This window comes from Grus americana, chromosome 18 (genome assembly GCF_028858705.1).
Source record: "Grus americana isolate bGruAme1 chromosome 18, bGruAme1.mat, whole genome shotgun sequence".
Taxonomy (NCBI): domain Eukaryota; kingdom Metazoa; phylum Chordata; class Aves; order Gruiformes; family Gruidae; genus Grus; species Grus americana.
Genome location: NC_072869.1, coordinates 1,575,661 through 1,603,186, shown reverse-complemented (window position 1 = coordinate 1,603,186; position 27,526 = coordinate 1,575,661). Strand labels below are relative to the sequence as shown.

At 59.6% G+C, this 27,526-nt stretch overlaps 3 protein-coding genes across 4 annotated transcripts in view; 2 read left to right on the top strand and 1 right to left on the bottom strand.

Annotated features, from left to right (window-relative positions):
• The window catches only part of SLC39A11 (solute carrier family 39 member 11), a 95,650-nt gene extending 93,158 nt beyond the window's left edge, over positions 1-2,492 (bottom strand). Inside the window, exons 1-3 of the mRNA XM_054846829.1 lie at positions 2,430-2,492; positions 1,252-1,365; positions 165-203 (exon numbers count right to left, since the gene is read on the bottom strand). Coding sequence (XP_054702804.1) covers positions 165-203; positions 1,252-1,359 — 147 coding nt within the window. The 5' untranslated portion in view covers positions 1,360-1,365; positions 2,430-2,492. The remainder of the gene's footprint in view (positions 1-164; positions 204-1,251; positions 1,366-2,429) is intronic.
• Positions 2,493-8,844: 6,352 nt separating this feature from the next.
• Positions 8,845-10,655, top strand: SSTR2 (somatostatin receptor 2). 2 transcript variants are annotated; one of them, XM_054847060.1, is made up of 2 exons: positions 8,845-8,970; positions 9,441-10,655. In XM_054847060.1, the coding sequence occupies exon 2, from the start codon at positions 9,518-9,520 to the stop codon at positions 10,631-10,633; it is 1,116 nt and encodes a 371-aa protein (XP_054703035.1). In that variant the 5' UTR covers positions 8,845-8,970; positions 9,441-9,517; the 3' UTR covers positions 10,634-10,655. The 2 variants fall into 2 exon arrangements, with proteins under 2 accessions (XP_054703035.1, XP_054703034.1); XM_054847059.1 differs by having other exon boundaries at positions 8,847-8,970; positions 9,457-10,655.
• A 7,474-nt stretch (positions 10,656-18,129) lies between these two features.
• On the top strand, positions 18,130-27,122 carry COG1 (component of oligomeric golgi complex 1). Its single transcript, XM_054847068.1, has 14 exons — positions 18,130-18,546; positions 18,632-18,876; positions 19,257-19,438; positions 19,779-19,949; positions 20,051-20,204; positions 21,019-21,229; positions 21,402-22,190; positions 22,522-22,668; positions 23,613-23,774; positions 24,084-24,211; positions 24,778-24,886; positions 25,302-25,411; positions 25,517-25,592; positions 26,961-27,122. Exons 1-14 carry the CDS (start codon positions 18,130-18,132, stop codon positions 27,099-27,101), a joined length of 3,042 nt encoding a protein of 1,013 aa, XP_054703043.1. The 3' UTR covers positions 27,102-27,122.
• Positions 27,123-27,526: the final 404 nt, after the last annotated feature.

Genomic DNA, 27,526 nt, shown 5'->3' with positions numbered 1-27,526 from the left:
ACCAGCGCGGCACCATGCTCTTCCCTGCCCCACCTGCACCTCAGGCAATTATCTGAGAAACACTAACACGAGCGGGCAACCAAAGGAAGCGTGGCAGGGCTTCAGAGGTGTCGGCAGGAGAACACAGGCAGAGACGATGACGAGTAGAAGGATGCTGTACTTACCCCTGCGGCGAAGCCTAAGCTCCCATCTAGGATCCGCCTCTGCAAAAAAACCAAACACAAAATACACCATTTACTCCTGGCAGAAGCAGCGGAGTGCAACCACGCCACAAACCACACGAAGGGGGGAAGCCAGCTGCACCGAGATAACTTTCTTCTCCCCATCTCTGCAACCCCAGTGATTTCTGAGCTTTGAGGCCAGAACCATGTTCCTCACGCAGAGGAACCCACCATCGTGGGGTGATGGCACCCCACCATCACCGAGAGCCCACAACGCATCCTGACTCCCTCAACACACCAACGCTGCCTGCACGGGGCTCGGCCCATCCAGCACCCACACCAAACGTTCTGAAGAGCGCAAAGGTAAACCAGAAACTCTCCTGCCCATCTGCGCACGCTGCCCTGCATTTCCCCACCCTTGAAGATTTTGATTCCTCTAATAACAGGCTGCTATAACCAAAGCCATTAGCTTTCCAATAACCCAGCACGTATCCTGCCCACTTCACTCCCAGTGCAGTTTTTCTTCTTTAGCACATCACCCTCCCCCAGGAAGAAAACCAATGTGCTACTGCAAAGGGAATCTCACTTTGCAACAAACTCCTGAATAAATCATCACAAGAGAGAGGCATAAATAATAAATCCATCCGGGCAGTTTTGAACACAACAGGAAGGGAGGCCTCTAATTTTGGAATACAAGATGATTTAAAGATCAGCACTTTGCTCGTTCTGAGCACAGGCTGACCCAAATCCTGCACTGGAGACGTGGCAGCAAAACCAGGTTCCAGGAGGAGAACCTGCTGTTCCAAACGCAGAGCCCTGTCTGCAGCTCTGCCCCATCTCCCGTGAGCTGCGCTACAGCACATACCACAGCCCCACGTCAGGAATTTGATTTTCTTCTCCTCTTCTGTGTTGACACACAGGAGAGAAATGAGATGGATTTTTCCTCCTACTGCCCCAGGACCTTCCCAAGGCCAATGTCAAGCTCCTCGCACTTGGGACCAGGCAGCCAAATCACCCATGAGCTCAGCGCAGCCCTCCACCCCGGACCCCACTCGCCTCCCGGGATGGGGGACGTGATCCCGGCACCCACCTGCCCGCTGGAAAACACGAACACGAGTGCCGAGCCGGCCGCCGTCAGCCCCCAGGTGAGGAAGGTTCCCAGCACCGACTGGATCACCGGCCCGTGCCCAGGGATCATGCTGACCTAGGAGAGACGAGGTGCATCAGGAGAAGCGCCTGGTGGTTGAAGACAGAGAATAACCCCCAAACTCCTCCCTGGTTAATGGGGAGCACAGCCCAAACCCCTCCTCACCAAAGGGGACAGAGTGAGCTCAACCATCCGCCCTGCACCGCCTCTCTTCCCCCTAAGTAAGGCTTTGCAATTTAATCTGAGCTCAGAGCAGCAGGAGGGACCGAGGAGGGCTGGGACACACCACGTCCCATCCAGCGCACAACCCCATCCTAATTTTGGGCTCAGCCCCCCCGAGCTGACACCAGGGCCCAGCAGCTCCAGAGAAACGCAAAGAAATGGTGCTTAAACCTGGCTGAGCGAGGGGACGCTTCGGCCCACGTCCCCGGGCGATTCCCAGGCACGGGCATCACGTCCCACTCCTTGGTGGCACTTATTTGTGCCAAAACCCAATTTTACTCACGCTGAAGGGGAATGCCCTCGCAGTGCCTGGCTCAAGGACCAAGCAAAAAAAAAAAGGGGGGGGGGGGGGGCCGAGTCCCAGGACAGGGCACCCAAACAGGGCCCAGGGCTGCGCCCCAGGGGCTGCCAGTCACCGGGGGGGGGGGGGGGAATCCGAGCGAGCCGTGCTCCGCACGCCCGGGAACAAAAATACAGGAATACAGGCATGTGCATAATTACAGATATATGTATAAAAACCACACATGCATACATATGTAAATATATCAAAATGCACACGTATTTACCTATAAACGCGTAAGAACCGCACAGGCTGTTGCCTCCTTCCCCCCCTGCAGGCCCTCCCAGGCCCCCGGCCTTGCCCCAGGGCCGCTGCCAAACCCTGCGGGGTGGCTGCCCGAGCCAGGCCCCCTCCTCCTCCGCGGCTGCCCGGCCCCGGAGACAGGGAGACCCCCGCTCCTGCAGCCCGCGGCCCCCAGCGCCCCGAGCCCACCCCCCCCCGGGGCCCAAGGTGGAGACCCCAACACCCCACCGGGCCTCCCCAAGCCCCGGGCACCCCGGCTCTAGTGCCCGCACCCCCGGGCCCTACAGCCGCCGAGCCAGGCCCGGGCCCCGCTCACCGCCCGGCGCTCGCCACCGCAGCCCCGCCGCCACTTCCTGGTGCCGGCACACGTGTCGCCGCCCCGCCCACCACCGCGGTCGCCGCCAATGGGAGCGCGGCGGGGGCGGGCCGCCCGCGGCTCTGCGTTTCGGGAGGGCGAGGCGGCGAGAGAGCCAGGCGGGCGGGCGGCGCGGGCGGGCGCGGCAAGGGAGTGAGCTGGCACTGCCACCCCCGGGCACGGCGCAGCACCCCCCCCCCCCCCCCCGCTGCAAGGTGACCCCCGGACAGGGTGAGCCCCGGACAGGGACAGGGCTTCCCACTGGGCTGCATGAAGGCTTTGGACTGGCGTCCCCCTGAGACTGCTCCTTCCTGCCAGCCAGCAGCTCATGTTCGTGACCCCACCATCGGTGTGATGAGCTGTGCCTGTGCAGTGCAATTAGTCGCGCTCATTAACAACCAGAGGCTGCACCTTAATTATCAGCACATGGCAGCCTGCTGGAAACAACCCCCCACCCATCACCACTGGTATCCGTTCCCAGCACGGCCTTCAGATGGTGCATCGGGCACGGCCGTGTCCTCTCCCACCCGCTGGCGTCCCCTCAAAGCGCCATCGCGGGGCACGCGGTGCCCAAGCCTGCAGCCCCGGACGGGCTGGGGGCAGAACCAGCTCGGCGGCGCTGGCAGGAGGGATTGGGGCTTACGCCGATGGCCGTGGGGCAGAGGGAGCCCGGCCAGCCTTGGGGCTTGCTGGTGCCTCCTGCTTGTGCCACACCAGAGGGTGCCGGGGGTGGCAGAAGGACACATCTGCCTCGTTTGTAACATAACCCTTCTTTATTAGAGTGTTTATCTTTCAAAAGCCTCTGATCAGCCTCCCCTGCCACAGCTGGGAAAGGTCAAGGCCATTTGAAACCTCGCTGATTTAGGATTTAATCAATCTCCCCCTATAATTGCCTGCATCCTTCATTACCTCCCGTAACAAGGCAGATACAGCATGAGGTGCCAGCTGGGAGGGACGCGGGAACGGAGCAAGTGGAGTTCCCCCTGCCACCCCAGGTTCCCCAGCCAGCCGTGGGAGATGCTGGGGACAGCCGGTGAGCCGGCGGGGCTGGCCGTGGGGACACCGCTGACGCGGGAGCCTGGCCCGCACGCTGCCGGGGGCGGCTGGCAGGGATGTCCCTGCCTGGGGACGTGTGGGCAGCCCCGGACAATGGGGACAGTCGTGGTGGCAGCAAGGCTCCATGCAGAAACATCAGCAAAATCAACTCACACGCCCCCCTCCCCTGCTTCCCCAGTGTCATTTCTGCGAGTGGGGACATGTCCACGTCACCTTCCCCAGGATACCAGGGCTGCCCCCGCACCCGCCGCTCCTCCTCCTGCCTGCACGGTCCTGCCTGTCCTCTGCGGCTCAGCCCCGGTGAGGGACGGGGACAGGGTCTGGTCCAGCCCCTTCCCCACGCCAGGCAGACGGGCAGTTACCCCTCCGGGTGCAGGCAGGCAAGGGCAGTGCCAGGGAGGGCTGGCAGATCCTGCGTGGGCCCTGCCTGTAGCAGCACCAGGAAGGATGAGACCGGCAGTCACAACCATGCATTACCTGGAGTCCCTAAAATGCATTTTAAAACAACACAAGGGTCACAAATTCTTGTGCAATGTTTCTCATTAAGGTGCATGAGACGCTGCAAGGGGCAGCACCGCAGTCCCAGCTCCGGGGAGCCCTGGGGCCACCGGGCAGCCAGGACCCAAATCCCTTTGTTTTGTTGCAATAAAAGTCCTTAATGATGTCTGGGGTAGCAGTGGCAGGCAGGAGGTGCAGGGGCACGTCCCAGGACAACGATGGCCTGGGGCACCACAGCCTGAGGCAGGTTTGGAGATGCCCCCGACGTGCCTCTCGCCTGGCACGGCAAGCGGGGGTCCCTCTGCTCCCGCCCCATGTCCCCTTCGCACAGGCTGGGCTCGTGGCCGGGCTCTTTCCCAACACAAATTCATCTGTGTCAAGCTGGGGCAGTGGATGGAGCCAGCCTGGACCCGCACCAAGGCGGCTGCCGAGCTGCGGGAACAAGGACATCCAGAGATGTCCCAGGGATGGGGCATGGCAGCAGCACAGCACCGCAGGCAGCGCCAGGCAGGACCGGGCAGGGGCACCAGGCATCTCCATCCCACGGGCTAATGGCACCTATGAGTCACAAGGCACAAAGTGACAGATTTACGTTTCTCCGCTGGCTCTACGCTCGCCGTGAGAGACACGATGGACACGGTGCAAGGCTGGGGGAGTGCGGAGTCCCACCGGCACTGAGCTACGACCGACGGCTGCTTGGAACAGGAGGGGATGCGAGTACCAGCGGATCGGCGTGTGCTGTAACTAACCCTGACATTTCAAGCTGGTGCAGGAAGCCTGACTGCCAAATGCAGAGTACTGTTAAGTCCCGATTTAATGCGCACGACCCTCCAACAAGCCAGGCACAGCAGGGAGAGACACGGGCAGGAGCAGAGATTTCAGTCCGTGGTTGCCAAAGGCTCATTAGCGTCAGGGGTTTAGCGATAGGATTCACGGGGAACGCGTGCAGCAGCTTTCCCTGCAGCCCAGCCCCGGTCCCCTCAGCAGAGATCAATAAACTAATTACGGAGGCAAATAAAGGCAGGGTGAGAACGGGAGAGGTGGGAGCAGGAGGAAGGAGCTGTCTGCAGGGGGGGCAGCCCTGGGGAAGGAGCTGGGTGCGGGGGTCCCCCCGGGACAGCCTCTGACCCACCGGAGCTGCAGAGAAACCTGCATCCCGTGGGGTCTGGATGCTGCAGGGCGTCTGGAGATGCTACTGCCCACCCCGGCAGCAGGTGAAGGCACCAGCGCCTCTCCCTCCCCATCAATCACCGCTGCAGACGCTGCCCGATTAGATCACATCGTCCGGCAGCAACCAGCCTGGTTCTGCCCTGCCTCAGGGGTGCAGAGAGATGGCCCAGACCTGTTTGTCTGGCTAATCAGCAGAAAGCAAAGCCTCCCGCCATCCCAGGCATCCCTGTAATTGAGCCAGGCAGCCTCCAGCCTGGCGTCAGCAGAGCCACCAAAGCTGCTCGTGGCTGCTGGGCTGGAGATGGGAAGGGAGAGGGCAGGGAAAAGGCAGTGCCACCCAAAGCGCCCACGGGAGAGGAAACACCACAGTCATCTCTGCCTGCACTGGCCTTGTCCCTACGGCCACGGGGGACAGCAGGGTCCCTCCAAGGGCAGCGCGCTGGGGAGGAGTGGGCTTGGACATGGTGCACGGAGACAGAGCTGCTCGGGCCGGCTCGCCAAGGCTCCTCGGGCTGGCACTGCACCCTGCAGCTGGGAGTGGGGACAGCGACGGGGCCAGCGCCGCATCACTGCACTCCCTGCAAAGGTCCTTCCCGCCACGCCATGGGACACTGCGGCCAGGCACCCAGAGGAGAGGAGATGAGAGGAAGCTTTAACCCCCAGGGACCTGTCCCCCGGCACAAACAGGGTCCAGAGCAATGACCCGGCATTTTTGCCATCATTAACAGAGGTATTGGGAGAGACCAGCAGAAGAGCTGTGGTCAGGGGTACTCCGTTACCTCCCCGTTCCCCTCCACCATTTCACGGCGCAGACCAGAGAGCCCCACCAGTCCAACACAGCCTCCTTCATTCCTGCAAAATGCCGGAGGTCTCGCTGCCTCCCCTCCACGTATCGGGGAGAAAGGCCGGCTCACCCTACCCCTCTGTTGGCAACCAAACCCCAGCTCCTTACAACACTCATTTCCAGGACAGGGGTCGAAAGCGCTGTTTTCCACGAGAAGTCTTGCAGAACAGCTGGGAAGGGGTGGCAGGAAACTTGGAAGGACTTTAAAAACCGCTTTGTGGTCATGTAATCCCCATGCCCCTCTCCCATGGGTTATATCGGTCGTCGAAGCCGTGTGGGAAGAGGCCGTGCATTTCTCCTATATCCAGCCCTGCCAGTAAATTGCTTTTTAGCAGAGTGGATGCTTCCCAGGCTAAAGGACAAAGAGGAGTTTATCTGCCAGCACCAAACCAGCTGCTGGGGTACAACGTCTCTCCGAACCAGGGACCACCCAGAGATACAGATCAGACTCTACACTAGGCTTTCACTCAACCCTAAATCTAAGCAGAATAAAAAAAATATCTTCAAAAGGCTCAAGCACGGCTTCCCAATTCAGCTAGCTGCTGCTGCACTCCTCGCTGGATGGATATCAGCTCAGATCAGCCCTTTCATACACACCGGCCCATCATTTCATTAATTTGGGGTTTTTTTTGATGAAGATCAGATTTGGTTTTAGCCAAGCGAGCTTGCTGGCTGAATTCTCACAGCTCTCTGGGCGCTGCATCCAATGCCAGCTGCCCACGGGGGTGAAATCAAAGGGCAGAGGGTGGCTGAAGCCCTGACGCTCGGCAGGCAGCCCCGAGCAGCCCCGCAGCCAGCGGGAAGCACCCCAGGATCCCCGCGCTTGCCCTGCCCTGGCTGTCCACTGCTCCAGCACCCCAGCACAGCAGGAAGACGATGCTCAGCACCATGCTGGGCACTGGGAGGAACCGCTGTGAGCCCCAGCTGTGGTCTGGTCTTGGTGATGGGGCGAGGGGGGACTGCAGCATGCCGACCTGCCACGAGCAAGGCTTGCCGACTGCACGGCTGCACGCCAGGGACCACGGGGAAGGATGTGGCAGCATCACCTATTCAGGGGAGAAATTCAAGGAGGCAGCACTGGAAATGCGCACAGCAAGGCTTTGCACTGCCCTTCCCGCTGCCAGCGACGGCTGCAGATGCAGCTTTGAGGGACGGTCACGGTCAGGACATCCCTCCTGGGCACAGGAACCAGCCGAGAGAGGATAAAACCACTGTGAAAAGGTCACCAGGCATCAAAACCCTCTCCTGTGCCACGCTGGTGTGCTGCACTCCCTCTTCCCCAGTGTCGGGGAACATCTCCGCTCTGCCTCCACGTCTGCCTGCGTTTCCAGCACGCCAGTGGTCCCTGGGTTCACGTGCAGGCACCCTGCCCGGAGCAGCATCCCAGGGAGCTGCCCTTGGGGCTTGCATAGGTGACATGCAATGGGACACCCCAACCCCAGTGGGCAGCACCCCGCAGAGATCCGACCCCCATCTGTATCAGCCAAACCATCTTCTTCCCTATCCTCCCTCCTCACACACTTTTACTGGGATATTAATTTCCACATCATCTATACCAGAAGAAGCTTTTTTCAGCCTCCTGAAGATTTATGAGGCTGATAATGATCCTCACTCGTACTCCAGGACCCGGGGTCTTCAGATCCACCTTGGGAAGTGGATGGCTAAGTGTGAATGAGAACCTCCCAGCCCCTCTTGCCGCAATCAGCAGCCTCGCTCTGGGTTCTTTGTTCCAAGTCACTCTTAATTTCCTGCTTTCTATTGTCTCTTTGATAGGTGATGGAAAGGGGGGGAGAAGGAATAGCTATTATTTAATTGCTTTCAAGATCTCAAACAAACCAGAGCAGAGGTTATCTCCCCCAAACCTCTGCTTTTTGGTCTTCCTTCTCCTGCCATCGTTACTGGGTAACTGGAGAGGGAGAGGCTGCAGCAGTAGCCACCCGTACTGCGCAAGTCCCCAGAGACCCCAAAGCTGTGGGCAATCACCGCATCTCCTTCCCACCTCTCCCAGGCTGTGCCAAGCCTTATCTCACCTTTGGTGGTAAGGTGCAAAGCCCTGAGGCCAAGGTACTCCCAGCTTTCTGGGAGACTTTGGGACTCTCGGACACCTCTTGGGGGTCTCCAGCTGGGGTCACATCACCCTGCGTGACCATCACCCTGCCATCGCACTGTCCCATCCCTCACCCTGCCCTGGTGGCCCTGGGGACGCCAGGAGAAGCTGAGCCCTTTGCGCCACTGCTGGAACCAAAATGTTGCTTCTGCAGCAGGAGCCAGGCAGCGAGGCCAAGGTCTCGAGGCAGCGAGGAGGGAGCGGGGGGATACGTGGCCCTGTGGGGTCTCTTCTGCTGGAAGCCCCGTGGGGCCAGGCAGGTCCCGCCACGCTCTGGGGGGAGCCAGGGTCCCCGCACCCACGCTGCCTGCTGCACAGCACCTCCAGCACATGCCCCCGGGGCCCCCTCTGAGCCGCTGGTTTTGGGCACCCTTCACCATGCACCAACAGCCTCTGCGAGCAGGAGAGCGGCAGAGCTGGGGCCGGCCGGACCCCTAGAGCAGCGCCCAGAGCCGCCGGGGCACAGGGCACAGCGGGCACAGCGGGCACAGCGGGCACAGCGGGCACAGCGCGACAGGCAGGGCGGGCAGCGCGGGCACTGCGGCGGGAGCACGGCAGGACTGGCAGAGCCGGCAGGGTGGGCAGCGCGGGCAGGGTTGGGTGGGCAGCGCGGGCAGAGCGGGCAGGGCTGTCCCCGCCCCGGCCCCGCAGAGCCGCCCTGCGCGGGGCGGGGCGCAGCCGGTGCGCTGGGTCCGGTGGCGGAGCCGCGCCGGGGACGGCGGGTTCGCGGAGCCGAGCGGAGCCGAGCGGTTGGAGCGGTGCGGAGCGGCGGGCGCTGCCGGTGCCTCCCCGCTGCCCGCCGGGCCGGGGTGCGGCGGCGGGAGCAGGTGAGCGGGGCGGGGGGGGGGGGGGGCGCGCTCCGGGCAGCACCGCCCGGTGCCCCTGGGCGGCTGCAGCGGCGGGGAGCCGGGGGATGGCTCCCGGGGGGGAGCCCCGAGCTCATCGTCCGCGGGAGCCGACCAGGCTCGGGGTCCCCGTCCCGGCTGGGAAGGAAGGGGCTGACGCCCCGCCGAAAGGCGAGGACAGGGAAAGGGTTTTTTTCGCCGGTGCTCGGAGCTCCGGGTGTCAGTCGCACCCACCCGGGACTCGCGGGTCGTGTTTTGGGAGTCATAAGGACTCCGGTAGCGCCGGAGTCAGGAGGAGCTGTGGCGTGTCCGGGGCAGACTGCTCGGCACCGTGCGGGTGCGGAGGGGAGAGGGGGGGAGGTGGTTTGGGGAAAGCCCTACGGAGCCTGGCAGCAGGACGGGCAAATCCTCCCCAGGAATCCCTTCATTTCTCTTTATTCTCCGATTTCTAGAATCTTCTCTCCCCAGAGCAAGGGAAGATGACATCTCCGCTCCTCTGAACCTGCAGTGCCCAGGGACTGGCAGAGCCATGGAGCTGGAATACGAGCTGCCCAACGCCACGGCGTTCTGGTTCTCCCCGGCTTCCCCCTTCGACAACTTCTCTGTGGAGGCACCCACCAACGCATCGCAGAATGCCACAGGCCAGCACTTTGACCTGACCAGCAACGCCATCCTCACCTTCATCTACTTTGTGGTCTGCATCATAGGGCTGTGCGGCAACACGCTGGTGATATACGTCATCCTTTGTTATGCCAAGATGAAGACCATCACCAACATCTACATCCTCAACTTGGCCATTGCAGACGAGCTGTTCATGCTTGGCCTGCCCTTCCTGGCCATGCAGGTCGCCCTGGTACACTGGCCCTTTGGCAAAGCCATCTGCAGAATTGTCATGACGGTGGATGGGATCAACCAGTTCACCAGTATCTTCTGCTTGACAGTTATGAGCGTTGACCGGTACCTGGCTGTTGTCCATCCCATTAAATCTGCCAAGTGGAGGCGGCCCAGGACAGCCAAAATGATCAGTGTGGCCGTTTGGGGTGTCTCCCTGTTGGTGATCATGCCCATCATGATTTATGCTGGGGTGCAGCATAATCACGGCAGGAGTAGCTGCACCATCATCTGGCCAGGGGAGTCGGGCGCCTGGTACACAGGCTTCATCATCTACACCTTCATCCTGGGCTTCCTGGTGCCTCTCACCATTATCTGCCTTTGCTACTTGTTCATCATCATCAAAGTCAAGTCCTCAGGCATCAGAGTGGGCTCCTCCAAGAGGAAAAAGTCTGAGAAGAAGGTCACCAGGATGGTCTCCATCGTGGTCGCTGTCTTCATCTTCTGCTGGCTCCCCTTCTACATCTTCAACGTCTCCTCAGTCTCCGTCCTGATCGTGCCCACGCCTGTCCTCAAGGGCATGTTCGATTTTGTGGTGGTCCTCAGTTACGCGAACAGCTGTGCCAACCCCATCCTTTATGCCTTCTTGTCCGACAACTTCAAGAAGAGCTTTCAGAACGTCCTCTGCCTGGTGAAGGTCAGCGGCATGGATGAGGCAGACCGAAGTGACAGCAAGCAGGACAAATCCAGGCTCAACGAGACCACAGAAACCCAAAGGACCCTGCTCAATGGTGACCTGCAGACGAGCATCTGAGAGGACAGCGGGGTTGTCCTTCCTTTGCTCTCCTCTCCCCACTTGCTCCCAACTGGCAGTGGCATGTACGGAGTCGGGGCAGGAGTGCCAGCTCGGGGGACAGCGGTGTGCACACGGATGGGTGGGGGGGGTCCTCAGCTGGGCTCCTCCTGAGCTGCCGGTGGGTTGGCTTTCAAGCGCTGGGAAGGATCCGGTTCAAGAGGAGCTGCCTCGCCAGGAAAACAAAGACAACTTGTAGCAATGCAGCGCATTTCAACACCAAAGTGCCACCATGGGCCACAGCCATCGCTGGGGCAGCTCCGCTGGCTTCCCTGGTGTTGCCCTCAGGGCTGGTTGGCTTTGGGTGCTCTGCCCCTGAACGGGTGCTTGCACGTGGACACGCACGCGCAGCGGGGTGACCTTAGGAGGAGCCGAGGCCACGGGTGAGTGCCAACACGTGTGCCCCCGCAGAGATACTCCGTCTTATAGCAAAAATCTGGTGGGAGCTCCCTGGAGAGCCTGCGCATGCTCCCACAGTCACCCTCCCTGAGGAGACAAGGATATTTGGGGTTGCATTTTGCCCGGCTTATAAGTTACTCCATCACCTCCCCTGAAGCCTCCTTGCTGCTGTTTGACTACGTCATTCGCAACGCCGCCCTGCCCGGAGGTGGCACGCCAGGACCAGGACAGAGGCATCCACCCCGCGGGAAGCAGCTCTGCCGCCCCGGCAGCCCCTCTGTCCCGCCACGCTCCTGCCCTGCCCCCCCGAGCCCCACCATCGCCCGCTGCAGGGGAGCCCCTTCCCTCCTCCCGCCGTGACGTCACCTGCCCACAGGTTTTCTCGTCGGATGGAGGATTTCCCCCTTTTCCCTCCCCAGTAGCCGCTTGCCCCTCCTGCCGCCCGCATCTGCTCACGGTCAGTCCCACGCTGCGCCGGCAGCCGAGATCGCTGTTCTCCCCAGCGAGCCACGGCCAGGCTGGCTGAGCAGCCGCCGGCAGCACCAGTCCCTGGTGGGAAATCCTCGGAAGCATTTAAACAGCAGAAAACTAACCGGGGAGTTTTGGAGCACCCTAGCACGGGCTGCAGCACATCCCGCTGCCAACGGCTCGTCCTGCCCTCGCCGTGGCTCTGAGGATCGCTGGGACTGGGGCTGGCGGCCCCACGGCGCGCAGTGAGCGAGCATCGACCGGCCGCCGGTGACGCCTGCCCTGCTCCTTCCAGGCAAGTCACGCCGGTGGAAGGAGTGATGGAGAGAACGGGTGACGGGAGGTGGGGGGTGCTGGGGACTTGGCCCCGACCCTCGTCCAAGCCGAAGGGACCAGGCGGAGCAGGTGACAGGGCTTCCAGCACCAAGGTGTGAGGAAGAGCAGGGCAGCACGCGTCCAGCCCCCCCGGTCCCTCTCCTGCACCGCAGCACGGGAAAAGGGGGACACGGGGTGCAGCCCACAGTGTGAGGGGTGGCGGGTCTGGCTCGGTGTCCGCTGCATTTACCTTCTCAAGACCGTCCTGGAGCGCTTGGCTCTGCCCCTGTCCCTGTCCGCCCTTCCAGCTCAGCACAAGCACCCGGGGCTCGGGAGCCCTGACCACTCGCTCCTGCCCCAGCAAAGCCGTCCTCCTCGGCCAGCGCAGCGGGAGCACGAGGGAAAGCCCAGGGGAGAGGGAGAAGTGCTGTCTTCCTGCCAGAGCACCCGGAGCAGTTTCTGTGCCAGAGGCCAGACTCTGTTCACAGGCTCTTGCTCCAGAGCTGAGCTGTGGGAACGCAGCACCCCGGGAGAAAACAGCCGGGTCCCGCTCACCCTCCTCTTCCCATCCCACCCTGATGTCCCCGCACCCCAGCCCCATCGCCGGCAGATGCAGAGCCTTCACCTCGCGCTACAAACGATGCGGGAGGCGAGGATGAGCGTTGCCCACGAGGTGCCGCCCGCTTTGGGGTGCCGCCTTGCTCAACCGCGTACCCCAGCTCGATGCTCCGAGAGCACCAGCTCTAGGAGTTTTCCTGTGGCTCTGCAGGGGCTTTCTGCCTGGGGCATCACAGGTCCTGCTGTGCCACCCCAGCACCCCCCAGCCCCCCCAGAAGGGCTCAGTGCCAGGCTCAACGCCTGCTCCCCGGCACAGCTCTGTTGGACACCGACTCCCGCACGGCAGAATAGCACTGGGGACGCTGCGCAGGGCTCGGGGGCTCTCTGCGGGGCAAAGCAGAGCGTTGTCAGCATTTATTTGCTTTTAACTATTTACTGCTCCTCCGAGGAACGTGTGTCTGCATTCAAGTGCTCGGAGGCACCGCGTGGGCTTAGCGCTGAGCAGTCACCTGCCTGTCCCCTCGCTGCCTGTGCCGGGCTGTGCGGGCAGCTGCTCACCGAGCGCATCCCTGCGCCGGCTTTGTTAAGGGAAGTACAGCCGAACAACGGCTCTGAGACGGGCAGGCTGCCCTGCTGATGCTGCAGGAATTAAAACACGAACAGCGTGTCACGCTACAGTGAAATATCGGACGGCGATGGCCAGGCCTGGTGCAGCCGCAGCCCTCCGCTCGGATGAGGCTTTGGTGTCACAGCTGCAGCGATGCGTCAGCGGGGCTTTGGCTCTTTGGTGGGCAGTGAAGGAGTTGTGGAAAAGCAGGGGAGGCAGTGGCGGGGGGGGGGGGGCGCGTGTTGAGCCCCCTGCCCGTCATGGGAGCTGATGTTTGCACCCCCCAGCACTCCCCTGCAGCGGGGCCAGAGCTGCTGGTCCTGTCCGTGCAAGCCCTGCCACCAACGCCCAGACTGGCAGCGGGGGGAGCGCAGGGGGTGATACCCGTTCCCAGCCGTGAGCATCTCCTCTCGGTGCTGGTTTAATGCTGACAATAGGGAAAGCCTGGCTTCCTAGCCCCGGGAGGGACCCGTGCCCGGCACTGCACGTGCCCAGGTCAGCTTCGTCCCGGCAGAACCCCCCAGGCAGGGACGTTTCTGGCAGCTCAGGGCTGTGCAGGGGGGGCTGTGATTTGGAATACCCCATTCCCCCCCCTTTGCAGCCAGGGGCTCTCTGGGGCTGGGGATAACGGGGCTGCAGAGGAGTGAGGGGCACGGGGGGGCTGCCACCGATGTCCCAAGGCCACCAAGGTGGGATGCTGCAGGGCAGGAGCACAGGGAGGCTCCCAGGGGGTGGCAGGGCACCCCACGGCCGCCCTGCCGCAGCTCACCTCACCCCACGGGAAGGGCAGGAGAACGAAACGTGCCGCCTCAATGGAGCAAGCAGGGGAGGGAGCCGCAGCCGCAGCCCAACGCTCGCAGTAAAACCAGCAAAATAAAACCTTCTGCTGGTTCATTGCTGACTAACAAACAGCAGCACCGTTGCTGCTGTGAGTAACAAAGTTTTCCTTCCCAGCCACTTCATTTTAGTGGGAACTTGACCTCATATTGGATCTGTTCTGAAAAGCCTCGCAGAGCTGCTGGTGGCATAATGAGAAATCTCTCCCAGTTATTGCAGAGCGAATAGGCTGATGAGTGGCTCTGCTGCTACTTCACACGCAGACTGTCCCTGCAAGTGAGATTAATTACAGCTCCCGCCTGCCCGGCTGGAGCAGCAGGAACAGATTTATCTCAAATCGGAGGCAATGGGAAGCAGAGACCCGCGTGTCCCATAGAGCTCCCCTGTACACCGGGAGCACGGATCCAGCCCCGCGCTCCTCGGAGCAGGGCCGGAGCTGGTCGCTTTGCTGGGGGGCTGTGCATGCGGCGGTGCTGCCTCGGCTGGGGCTGTCATCGCTGGTGGGGCTGTCACCAGGGGGGTTTGCAGCTGGTCACTCTTGCAAGAAACTGCCAGTCCCAGCACCTGCATGGCCCCCTCAAAACCAACTACTTTTCCCCTCCCCACTACTAGTTCCCCCCCCGCCCCCCCCTCCGTGCAGACGAGGAACCCCAGCAAAGCCAAGGGCTGGCTCCGCGGCTCTCCCAAGCCCCCACGGGATTGACCTGCCTGGAGGCATCCTTGCTGTCCCCACTTCCTCAGCCCTTGGGGACCGGGGGCGTGAAGCCTGGTGCTGTGGCTGGGCTGAGCATCGTCGTGGGTGCGCATCCGACCTGGGACCAAGCCACCAACCCTGGCTGCTGGCGCTGCCATGGCCAATGCCCCCCCAGTGCTCGATAGCCAGACCCTACTCTGATGGGCTGGGAGAGGCTGGGTTTGGACCTGGAGCCTACAGCTCCTCAGATCAGCACCAATGCTGCCTTGGACTTCTTTAAAATAATGATCTCCTAATGAACCTCACTGTCCTGTCTCTGGAGGGCTTCCTGACTCTCCATCTCGACGGGAAGAGCCTTGTCTTTGATGGAGACTCCACGGAGAGGTCCCTTCCCTCCCGGACCTGCACGAATGCAGGCAGCCTCGTGGGCAGTTGTGCAGCCCGTGATCCCCAGCCAGCTCCATCCCCTGCAACGAGAGCTCCCAGGCTCCGGATCTGTGCCACTGCTTTAGAGCAGGGCTCAACTCCCACATCTCGGGGGTTGTTTCAGCCCTTGCTATGGACAAGCTGATGTCAAAGCACTCAGGGAGAGTCTCCATCCCCTCTGCTGGGGCTGCACCAGCCACACGCCCTGCCCAGGGTGGCTCGAAGAGGGGATCGCCAGCAAGGCACGAGCAAAGGGCGCAGCAGACCCCAAACCAGCCTTCCCGGTACTAGATCTGAAACGAGAGCTGCTGCTTCCCCACCCAAGGACACCTCTGCCCTTCCCTGCCAGCCTCTGGCCCCCAGCCTTGCACCCACGTCTCCTGCCAGGTTTCAGCCCCGCTCCCTGCTTACTCCAGGACCCGGACTGCAGAAAGCCAGGGCAGGAGGACAGCCAGGCTCCAGCTGAGATTCGGGGGAACCTGCCTCGAGCCGTGTCCTGACCAGAGGGAGACAAGGGATGCAACGCCTGAGCACCCCAGCTGTCCCACCCCACCCTGCACGGCCAGGAGGAAGGGGTGGGTGATTGTACATAGATGTACATACTGGACACGCCAGCAAAAGGGTTTATGACACTGACGCTGTGGAGACGCTCTGCAGCCTGTGTTCTGCTGCAGACACTGGCTCAGCCCCTCCTCGTGCACACAGGAGCGAGTCGGACTCGGCCCCTCGGGGGTCCCTTGGCTCCCTCTCACCCTTCCCGTGGGCCGTGGGGCTGGTGGTGCCACGCACAAGCTGGGAGGGACCGAGGAGGCTGCTCCCACGTTGACGGGCAACTTCTGCAGGGTGAGGGAAGGCGAGCTTTAGTCTCTACTAAACACAAGAGCCCTTCCCTGCCAAGCCGGGGCTGTAGCGATCCGGGGGTCATCCCGTTCCCTCCCCCCAGCAGTACTGCACCATGCTGCCCACCTCCTGTACATACATCCTCTGTATCTATAGCTGTGCTCTGTATAGTGCGCGTGGGTCTGCTGTACGACACGTTGTGAGTGGAACACGCCAGAGAGTGTTTCTCTGCTTTAAGTCTTGCTTTCCTCTGTAGCAATTGTTTCTCGGTGTGGAACCAAGCCTTCCCGTGGCAAAGGCTCCCAACTGCCACGGGCTGTGCCGCGGGGAGGGAGTCGCGGATGGGGTGGGAGGGAAGTAAAAGAGTTTTCCTACAATTTCTGACTCTGTGTGCTTGTGTCAGAGCTGGGCAGGAGCACTGGGGTATAACCGAGGCTTGGATTCTTCCCCGGGAGGAGAACAGGCACCAAACCCTGGAGTCCCACCAAGGGACAATTCACACTCAGTTCCTCTCCCAAAACCAGCTCTTCCCCACATCCATCTCCCCGTTGACAAGCAACGCACCTGGTTCTTCACCTGTGGGGTGGTCTCAGCTTCCAAGGGTCCATGCAGCAGGAGGTTTGCCCAAAAACCCCACAAGATTGCTCCCTGGTCAGCACAGACTCGGGGCACTGAGATACAGGTGTGTCTGTGCCAGCCTCAGCCCCTAAACCAGACGGGTCACAGGTGAAGCACAACCACAAACAGCTCTGCGATACAAGGGGTCGCAGAGACTCGGTCCGAACAGCTGGTTGGGAGAAGCTTCTCTTCCCAAGATGACACCGGGCTGGTTTTGATGAGATGGGGGATGTTAAGTGCCATCCTTGGAGGTTTAACCCACTGGAGGGACCAGCACCAGGAGGGGGTGCGCAGGGGAGAGGTACGTTACAGGGAAACACGCCGATGGCGAGGAATCAGCTCTGCTACAAACCGACAGGTCAGCTCTGACCAGCCGCACAGACCAGCCTTACCATCAACCCCTTCGCTCCAAAACACCTGGGATTTTTTCTCCCCCCCTGCAATTTGCAACACAAATGAGTTTACAGGATTTGAATACAACCTCTGCCAGCAAAGCCCCAACAGCCCTCAGGACCACCCACTCTCGTTCCACCCGCATCTCCCGGGGAGCTGGACGTTCTCCTGGTCCCCGCAGGGAGCAGCAGATCGCTGGGGCAGGAAAGCAATTGCCACGCTGGTTGCTACACTGCGTTGTAGCCGGCTGAGTTAGCATCAGGTGCTAAACAGGTACATTAGGTACAGGGAGTTCTTCTGGTCAGATTTATGTATAAATATACATACACACAAGTACGTACAAAGAGATGGCTCCGGGTTTCCGTCAGAAAATATAAAGTCTTTACACGAAGGCTGGTAGCAGAAAGGCAGCAACTGCCCAGGGAAGATTCTGCAAACACAACCAGAGCGTGCTGATTTCATTGTGCCTCCGCAGGCTGAAAATACCCGAGGTGATGGAAAGTGCAGGTAGTGCGAGGTGGAGCTAAGTAAAACAACAGAGGGAGGGAGCAATAAAACACTATTCAGAGGGGCCTTTTTGTTTCCAGTGGGTGCATTCCAGCCGTGCCCCCCCGACACGCTTGCACGCAGTGTGATTTTGCCAAACCTGAGCAAGAGGAGCACTTTTTTATTGTTAAAACCGCATCAGACGGGGCCAGTGGCGTTTTGCTGAAAGCATTTTGGCGGGGGGGGGGGGGGGGAATCCCGGTGCGCAGAGCAGGGCTGTTGGAGGGGCCCCCACCCCCGCCGCCTGCAGCCTCGCCGCCCCCTCCCAGGCGGCTGCCGGAGCGGAGCCCACCAAACCAAGGACCCACCAGCGGAACCCCGGGCCCGGCCCGGCCCCACCGCAGCTCCACCCGGCCCGGGGCGCGCAGGGCGGGCGGGCCCCGCCGTGCTCCGCCGTCCCGCTGTCTCCCTCTAGCGCTGCCGGGTGGCGGTGGCGGGTCACGGGCCTGGGGGAGCGTCGGGCGGTCCCCTCCAGGCCAGACCCGCCGGAGGGGCGGAGGGGACGCAGGGCTTCAGCCAGAGCCCCCCCCCCCCGCCCCGGGCCCGCGGCTCCGCTCCCCGGGGGCTGAGGGAGGGTCGCGGCCCGCTCAGCTAGAGGCAACCTAGGCCGCAACCCCCGCCGGCTCCGGAGGGGCCTCCCAGGGTGTGCGGTACGGGAGCGGCACCCGCAGGACACGGGGACCGGCCCATTTCCCCGGGAAACGGACAATAAATAAATGAAAAATTCGGTGTTTTCATCGTCCCCGCCGCGTCGCCATGGCAACGACGCGCGGGCGCGGCTCTGCCCTACACAAAGATGGCGTCGCCCCGCCCCCGACGCCTGTCCGGAAGCGCCCTCCCCTTCCCGTCGCAAAGATGGCGGCGACGGCATCCACGTCAGCGCCGTCCCGGTTGCGGGCTGGGGCGGCCATGGCGGCGCGGGGCGCGGAGGCCGAGGCCGAGGCCCTCTTCGAGGCGCACACGGCGGCCGAGCTGCGGGCGGTGGAGCGGCGGCTGCGGGCCGGCATCGAGCAGAAGCGAGAGGAACTGCGGCAGATGGTGGGCGAGCGGTATCGCGACCTCATCGAAGCGGCCGACACCATCGCCGAGATGCGACTCAGCGCCGAGCGCCTCCTGGGCGCCGTGCGGGGCCTGCAGCGGGGTGGCGCGGCCCGGCCCGGCCCTGCGGCGCCGGTGAGGGGAGGGGGGGGTGAGCGGCTGCAGCGGGGCGGGGGGGCGGCCCGGGAGCCCCCCTGACCCCCTATTTCCCCCGCTCCAGGTTCGGCCGCCGGCTCAGGAGAGTTTCTACCGGGCGGCAGCGCAGCTGAAGCTGCTGCTGGACGTGCCCGAGAAGGTGTGGGGTGCCGTGGAGGCCGGCCGGTACCTGCCCGCTGCCCGGCTCCACCTGCTCGGCGGCCACCTCCGCCGTCAGCTGCAGCTGGACGCGGCCCGTGCCCGCAGCAGCCCCGTCCTCGCCCGCTTCCCCATCCTGCTGCGGCAAGTGGCTGCCGCCAGCCACCTCAGGTGCGGGCCCCGGCGGGCTCCTCGGTGGCCGCTGGGAAGAAGTGTTGTACGAGGAGGGTGGTGGGACGCTGGGACGGGCTGCCCAGAGAAGCTGTGGCTGCCCCTGGCTCCCTGGCAGTGTTCAAGGCCAGGTTGGATGGGGCTTTGGGCAACCTGGGCTGGTGGAGGGTGTCCCTGCCCATGGCAGGGGTGGGACTGGGTGGGCTGTGAGGTCCCCAGCTGTGAGGCCAGAACGCCTCACCCGGTCCCATAACACCCAGACAGCCCCACTTCTGTCTGGGGAGAATAACATCCTCGCTCGGTGGGTTAGCACAGAACCACACCTGAACATCTCGGTCGAGCACCGAGATAGGTGACTGTCCGCCTTATTCCCTTGCCAGATCCACCATCCTGCAGGAGAGCAAGTCCCTGCTGAAGAGCCAGACCGTGTCGGACCAGGCAGTGGCAGAAGCCCTGTGTGCCATCATGCTCCTGGAGGACAGCTCTCCGCGCCAGGCCCTCGCCGACTTCCTTCTGGCCCGGAAGCTGGCCATTCAGCAGCTTCTCAACCAGCCACACCATGGTCAGTATGACCGGGCTGCCTTCTTGTTAAAGTCAGGGTAAACCCTTCACTTCATCTCCCTCTTGCCCCGCAGAAAAGCGGGTAGGTTAGTTCCATAAAGCTCACAATGGTGGAGAGGCAACCACATCGTGCTACTGCAGTGGCGTGGCACAGAAATTTACAGTGCTCAAAGTCTTAAGCCAAGCCTATCTGTTATGGGGAAGCAGGTGGTTGCATGGGGCTGAGTCCTTTGCCCCCCAGCCCTTCCCTGGAAGGTTTCACTAGAACTGCAGGCCCTGAAACACAGGGCTGTCATACCTCTGTGAAGGGGCTGCCCCAGCTGAAAGGCACTTCTCTGCAGGTGCAGGTATAAAAGCTCAGGTCTGCTCACTGATGGAGCTGCTAACCACTACCCTGTACCAGGCTCATGCTCTCTTCTACACCATGCCGGAAGGGATGCCACCAGATCCAGCCCTGCCCTGCAGCTTGCTCTTCTCGACCCTGGAGAGCACCACAGGCCGGCCCCCAGCAGGTGAGTGCCCAGGCAGCTCTGTGTTAGGCCTCTGCCTGCACGCGTTTGTGGGCAGGAGACTGCCCCTGTGCTGGGCTGATCCCCTGACTGTGTGCTTCCAGGGAGAGGTGGGGTTCTGGAGGAGGAGGTGAAGCTGAGCAGCTGGTTCAGGTACCTCCCAGAGTCTGTGGTGGAGTTCCAGCCAGCCCTGCGGACCCTGGCACACCCCATCAGCCAGGACTACCTCAGAGACACGCTGCAGAAGTGGATCACCATGTGAGTGTGACAGCATCCCCCTTTGCAGGACCCTTCCAGCCACCACACGACCCCTGCCAAGGCCACAGCACAAAGCAAACCCAAGCTCGTTCCTTCGTCGCTCACTCCAGCCAGGCTGTGCCTTCTGCTGGCTTCTTGCTTGGCATCCCCTCTCCCCGGCAGTACAACAGCCAGAGGCAGCATAGCACTGTCCTAACAGCCTGACGTAACACCACCTGGGCTGCACAAAGATACTTGCCTAGAGCTGCTTTATGCTGCCACAACTGCCAGCAAATAAGCACAGACTAAATGAGAAGAAAATCCCTTACCTGCTTCAGTTGGCCCTTGAGCCAGCACCGCCTTTCTCCTCGCTGCCCTTCCCTGGGCTGGGGGCAGTCAGACCCCTTTATAGAGCTGCCAGCTCCACCCCACCACACCTTGCCCCGTGGATGGGAACAGCCTTCTCAGTCCCACACCTGCTGCTGGTCCCTCAGCTGCAGCCCCCTGTGGTGTGCTCAGCACCCATGGGATGTTTCCCAGAGCCCCCACCCACCCTCCTGCCTGCTGGCACTCCTGGGGTGCCGTGCTGCTGGCTCCGACACCTGCTACAGCCCAGGGTTCCTGCTGGTGGGCACGTGGCTTTCCTGCGGGGCTCCAGTGTGGGATCCGGGGTGCAGGTGCCTCGCTGAGAGGCAGAAGTACCCTTCGCCCCACCGGCGAGCCTGCAGGCAGAGCCTCTTACCGACAGGTTAAGAGTTCCCCCACCTCGATGTAGCCAATGTTCCCTCCTGCCTTTCCCGGGGCAAGTCAGGCTGAACTGAAACATGGCCTGTAGGTGCAGCGATGACATCAGGGCCGGGGTCAGCAACCTGCTTGTCTACGTGAAGAGCATGAAAGCCCTCGCGGGGATTCGCGACGCGGTGTGGGAGCTGCTGACGAGCGAGTCCATAAGCCAGAACTGGGAGGCAGTGTGTCGTCGCCTTTTGGACAAGCCTGCTTCTTTCTGGGAGGACCTGCTGCAGCAGCTGTTCCTGGACAGGCTGGAGGTGAGCGCTCTGCCACGGCAGGTCATGGGAAGCCTTGCGCTGTGCCCCTCTTGTTGTCTTAAACACTCCACTGGTACCTGTTAGCAGCACTAAGTGTGTATTTGAAGTGCTAGGTGGCAGGAGGCATGTGTAAAATACGCTTTTTTTTTTTTTCTTCCTCATCCTTTTCCAGACACTGACCAAAGAAGGATTTGACTCCATCTCAAGCAGCTCCAAACAGCTTCTCACCTTAGCTCTGCAGGAACTTGAAGTCAAATCCAGCACCTCTGCCCTGAGCAAGCACATCCAGTTTGAACACAACGTGGCCCTGTTCCTGTGGTCAGAGAGCTCCAGTGACCTGCCTTCCGACGCCGCTTGGGTCAACGTGGCCAACCGTGGCCAGTTCGCCAAGAGCGGCCTGTCCATGAAGGCCCAGGCACTCACACCATGCGTGCAGAGCTTCTGCTCGGCTCTGGACTCAAAGCTGAAGGCCAGGTTGGACGATCTCCTGTCCTACCTTCCCACGGACTCCTCAGCCGCCAAGGAGGCCGCTCTCACAGTTCAGCCACGCTCTGCCTTTGACCGCTACGCCGACGCCAGCACGGTGGAGGGGCTGCTCCGCGATCGCTGCGTCGCCTGCATCCACCATGTGCTGGGCTGTGTGCGCGAAGAGCTCCAGAGCGCCCAGAGCCTGCTGGGGGGGCAGGCGGATGCTCCCAGCGATGCCAGACTCAATGCTGTCCTCTTCATGGCGAGACTTTGCCAGTCCCTGACCGAGCTCTGCCCTCATCTGAAGCAGTGTATCCTGGGCCAGTCGGGCAGCACGGAGACGGCACTGAAGGAAACCCGTTCCGCCAAGAAACTGGGGAAGGGGAAAGCCCAGGAAGTGACCCCTGTGCAGGCCAAGTGGCAGGGGGTGAAGGCAGAGCTCTTGCAGCAGAGCCTGTTTGCTTACCAGATCTGGAGCTCAGCTGTCACCAAAGTAAGGAACTGTTTTCTCTTGTCACAGCTGCTTCCTGCTGCTTCCTGCATGGGTTTTGCTCGCTCACTCCCTGCGGTCAGTGCTGCTGCTCCTTAGCTGGCTGCCGAGAGCTCGCCGCACTGCTGCCACGCTGTTCAGTCAGCCTGCAGGGAGAGGAGACGGCAGCAGCTCGGAGGTGGCATCTAGTGGGATGTTCTCCAGAAGATTCACTTTGGGAGGAGGGGAGGGATGCGGGACGTCAGCCTCTGCACAGGCAGGAGCAGGCTGCCCGTCCTTTGGTACTCCCATTAGAGCTGTCCGTGACTGGGTGTTTCTGTGTTTGGTGCTCTAGGGTCTGGTTCAGTGCTTTACCCACACGCTGCTGCTAGACACAGCTGGCTCTGTCTTGGCCACAGCCACCAACTGGGATGAAATTGAAATTCAGGAGGAAACCGAGTCTGGAAACAGCGTAACGTCAAAGATCCGGCTGCCTGTGCAGGTATGAGAGATGTCCTCTCAGTAAACACAGAGAAACGGTCTGCTAGGAGGAGAAGAGTGGTGGTTTCCAAAACCACTGCTTTGACAAGTAGTGCTGACCTGCTGCCGAGTTTGCTTGGTGTTACGAGCGCAGGGCAAATGCTCTCCGGTGCTCTTATTTGTTCTTTGAGATACTAACCTCCTAAGGACAGAGGTCAGAGGAGGGAAATTAGATCATTGCTGCTGTATATTCAAATGAGTAAGATTGGCCCAGATCCTGTAAAACTGAGCCAAAGAAGGACTTATGCCCAGCCTCTACATGGAGGCCACCGGAAGAGAGATTTCGTGGAAGTTGGATGCGCTGAAGGACAGGGCTGCAAGAGTGGGACTGTGCAAAGCTGAAGAGAACCGTGGCTGTCAGCTTTCCTTGGCCGTGGTGGTGGTCGCAGTGACAAAGCAGGTGGTGGTGGCATGGAGGGAGACGAGGGCCAGGGCAGGAGTGAACTTTGTGTTTGCAGGGCAATAGTCTTTTGTAGTGACCCTTACAGGGTGAATTTTGTTGATTCTGAAGGAAAAAGCTGCTGGGTGAGAGCTCAGGATAGCTGGGAGGCCCAGGAGAAGAGCGAGGGAGTAAATAACGAGCCCAGGTAGCGGATGGTGAGAGCAGGGTCAGCGGTGACAGAAGAGGCACAAAGAACAATTCTGTTCCAACAACACTCAGGTGAATACCTCTGGTAAAGTACTTGTGGGACTTTGAGGACTGCTATAACGAGAAGTCTGGTGTGTCAGTAAATAAAAACCCATGAGGTACTTGAGCTGTGCTGTGGGGGCACGTAGGTCGCAGCAGCAGAGCTTTGTGGTTGCCGAGGAAGTAGGCAGATGGCATCACAAAAACTGATGTTGTGCCGCTGATACAGCTAACATGGCTTACAGAACACGTGAAAACAACACTGTTTTCTTCAACAGCCATCCTGGTACGTCCAATGCCTCCTCTTCAGCCTGTGCCAAGAGGTGAACCGGGTCGGCGGTCACACTCTTCCGAAAGTCACCTTGCAGGAGTTGCTGAGGACCTGCATGGCAGAAGTGCTTGCTGCCTATGAACAGCTCGTGGAAGAGAAGCAGGAGAAGGTACGTGAGTAGGATCAGCCCTCGCTCCGGCTGGTGTGGGATGGGAGGGTCGCTGGGCACGCGGTGCTGCATACGCTCCTGTCCCTCGGAACAGAAAACGTCTGCCTGTGAGAGCTGGAAAGGGTGAGTGCGTTCTTCCCCTGCTTCCCCCAAAAAAGAGGCAAAAAGGGATCAGACACCAGATCGCGCGCTCAGAACAGTTCAGTTAGGTTGGTTCTTTCTTGGTGCTGGTGTTTGTAAACATTTCCCTTGAAGTGGTCCTTTGACAGCCCTGAGTGAAGAGCCCTGTTCTGACTGTCCTGTTTGCAGAAAGCAGGCGCGTTCCCCATGACCCAGAACAGAGCTCTGCAGTTACTCTACGATCTGCGGTACCTGAGTATCATCTTGACGGCGAAGAGCGAGGAAGCAAAGACCAGCAGGATCAAGCCTGACTCTGGGTACGGTGCAGTTCTGGGGTTCAGATACTAGCAGCAGTTTGTGGGGCCCTAAAATGGTTTAAAGTAACAGCCTGTCAGAGGATGCCCACAGGAGCGGTGCCTTTGGGCCTCACAGGAGAAGGGCAATGCAGGCTCTAAGCTCTGACGTCTTCACTGACACTAAGCTCATCCTCAACATATAGGAGGAGGGGTGGGATTCTGCAGCTGAGAGCTCAGAGACAGTGGGCTGGTCCCCGCCGCTTGCGTACACAGCATGTCTGTACGGCGGCAGGGATACAGCCAGATGATGCCCCTGGAGGACAGTTAAGCTTCCATGCAAGAGTTAAAACCTTGTGTACGCTCCAGTCTTGAACTGAGGCATCTCTGAGATATAGCACAGGGAGAAGGTTCCTCTGCAACAGCAGATGTTGTAGGCTGTGTAATAGCTGGAAACCCTTCAGGCAGCTGCTGTTCTGCCAAGTAATTCCCACTTTGCTCAGTCACCTCCTCAGAGCAAGTCCCTCACTGTTGGAGGGATTGGTGAAACTGCAGATGTAACCCCTGACAGGACTCTGCTCTGCTTGTAGGGTTGAGAAGGTGACCGACTTCCTGGAGGGACACATAGATCCATTTGACTTGGATGTTTTTACTCCACACTTGAACAGCAACCTTAATCGCCTGGTTCAGCGAACCTCTGTAAGTTCAAGGAAAAGGGATGGATCAGGAAGCACTGGTGCAAAACAGGCTTTGAAGGACAGCTGGGGTGGCTTTATGAACTTCTTAATGTCTAAAGATAACTACTGGTGCTTACTCGGAAATGGGAAGAGTATTTAATGCCAGCTGAAGATAAGAGGAGCTGGCTGCGCAGCACATAATCCTGCACGAAGTTGGCTGAACTTTATCTACCAGGATTCACTGGAGCCTGTGCAACGCTAATTGGGTTAAGTAGTGCTGAAACAGGCCTAGAACTCAACTATGGTAATAACGAGCAGCGACAATTAAAAGCAAGAATTGAAGGGGGAAGGGAGACACCTCAAACTTAAAACCACTGTGTTTGGGGGTGGCTGGAGAGCTGACCACACAACACAAACAGCTCCTCCGTACCTTCTAGGTTCTCTTCGGCTTGCTGACTGGGAGTGAGAACCAGTACACAAGCAGGAGTGGCACTCTGAGCTCCCAGGAGCTCCACAACATCTTGCCATTAGCATCCAGCCAGATCAGGTACAGTACTCAGCTCTTCTGTACCGTCTGACGTCTCTCTGGGAAGCAGGTCGAGCACTGCTGCTTCCCTGTGACTGGCCACATCTCTTTCTTCCATCTCTTAAGGTTTGGACTTCTGCCGCTGAGCATGTCAAGCTCACGAAAGAGCAAGTCTGCTTCCAGGAGCACAGAAAGAGTTCAGGTTGGTAAAATGGAGCCACGTTAACTTTTTGCCAGTGCTCATTGTCCTACCAATGCTAGAGCTTGTGGGGAAAGAAGAAAGTAGCCAAACAGTTAATATTTAACCTGATTTTTATTTTCGGTAAAATAAGAGAACCATTACGGCAACACAGCATGAGATGGTTTGGATTTCCCCTTGACCCTCAAAAAACCCCTGATGGCCCGTTTTTTTGGGGCCCGCTGCTCTGTGGTACAACATACACCATGAAAATGCAGTGAAGACTTACACAGATGAGGCATTTTGAGATCAATGCATTAAAAAAACAGTTCATTTGAAGATGACTGCAAGAAATGTTGAAGGATACTAGTTAATTACTTGAACTCCTTTCCAGTGTGATGCTGACCTTTAACTCCTGATGACGCCTGGCTTGGGTATTTAAGCCTGTGTGAACAGAGTGGCTTGCTTCTCTTGCAAAGGCTCTGTGTTGTCCTGTGTCTGAGTTTCATCTGTAGACAACCTATTGTTGCTACTTTTCCCCCAGTTTAAAACATCTTAGTTAGATGGAGCTCTCTATGCTGAGGATTGAGAGAGCCAAGGAATACCTCACCACTACAGGAAGTGGTAATCACTAATCTGTTTCCTGTAGCTGTTATTAACCCAATAATCCATCTGTGGTGATGCCCTTCCAACTGGGACAGAAGGGAAAAGGTCTGGTTTTATCAGAGCAGCGTGTTACTCAAGATGCTGATGCTGACTCTGCAACTCTTGTTCTCCATTGTTCAGAAGCATTAAGGACCAGACATAGCATAAGGGTTGTTGGAATATAAAGGTATTCTTTACCTCTTACACCTCAGCTGGAGTTGAGCGTAGAAGTGTGCAGTGATGTTTGGCTGGCTCCTGCCACCCCCCTTGCCTGCTGTGGTGGCACACGTATGTTCTGTGCTAGCCACGCTTCTCAGACTCCCTGGCAGATGCTTGCTGCTCCTTTTATGCTAAAACAGTTCAGGAGAGGTTAAAGTCTATAGTTACTCAAGAACAGCAACAGCTGTACTTCTACTATGCTGTTATCCCCTTGCTCTGAGAGCAACAGCCCCTTCCCTGCAGTTCAGAATGATTTTTTTTTTTTTTTTTTAGCATTGAATGACATCTGAAAAGTTACCTGTTGCTATCCAGAGCAAGGTGCTGTGCTTCTGCCACTTGAACTGCCTCTGCCTGTCACTAACCACCAGGAGTGACACCGCTTAGGTTGTGGTTCAGGCTCACATTGCCTGGGAACAGCTAGCTGTTCTGTTGTAGTCTATGCCTCCTTGCTGCTACTAGAGATGAGGGTATGGAGTAAGTCAAAGGTATGCTGTAATAGTTATTGACGCTTTTGTTTTTAAAAAACAGGTTCCAGCTCCTGCACTCACAAGAGCAGAAGATGAGGCATCGCGCCCTGGCTCGTTGTTCAGGCAGCTTGTGACCGAGGAGGAAGACACAACTGCACCTTCTCTCTTCAAGCTGGGATGGCTTTCTGGCATGACCAAGTGATGCAATAAAACATAACGAGCTTGTCTGTGTATTCATCTTCACTGAGATTGCTCCCTCCCCTTGGCAGGGAGCGGTACTGTCAGAAGAGAAGTACTTTTCCATCCTTGGCCAGATGTATGCCACTTTAACCTGGCACGGGTCAGGATTGTCCTTGCCATCTGCTTGCTGGACCAGAGGTGTAGCTACTTTCACCTCCCAGTTCCTTAGGAGTTGTTAACCTTAAAGCCAAAGTAAAGAACAAAAACAACAACCTACACACTGTAAGAGAAAACAAAACATTTCACAGCTAGAAATGGGTATCAGAGCAATGTCAGACTCCTCACCTTCAGAAGCCCCTCCCCAGGCTCCTCTATACTTGTCTCCATAGGTGCCACCACTCTGCTCTCTAAGTGACCCAGCAGGCACCTGCCATTTCAGCTACAGCT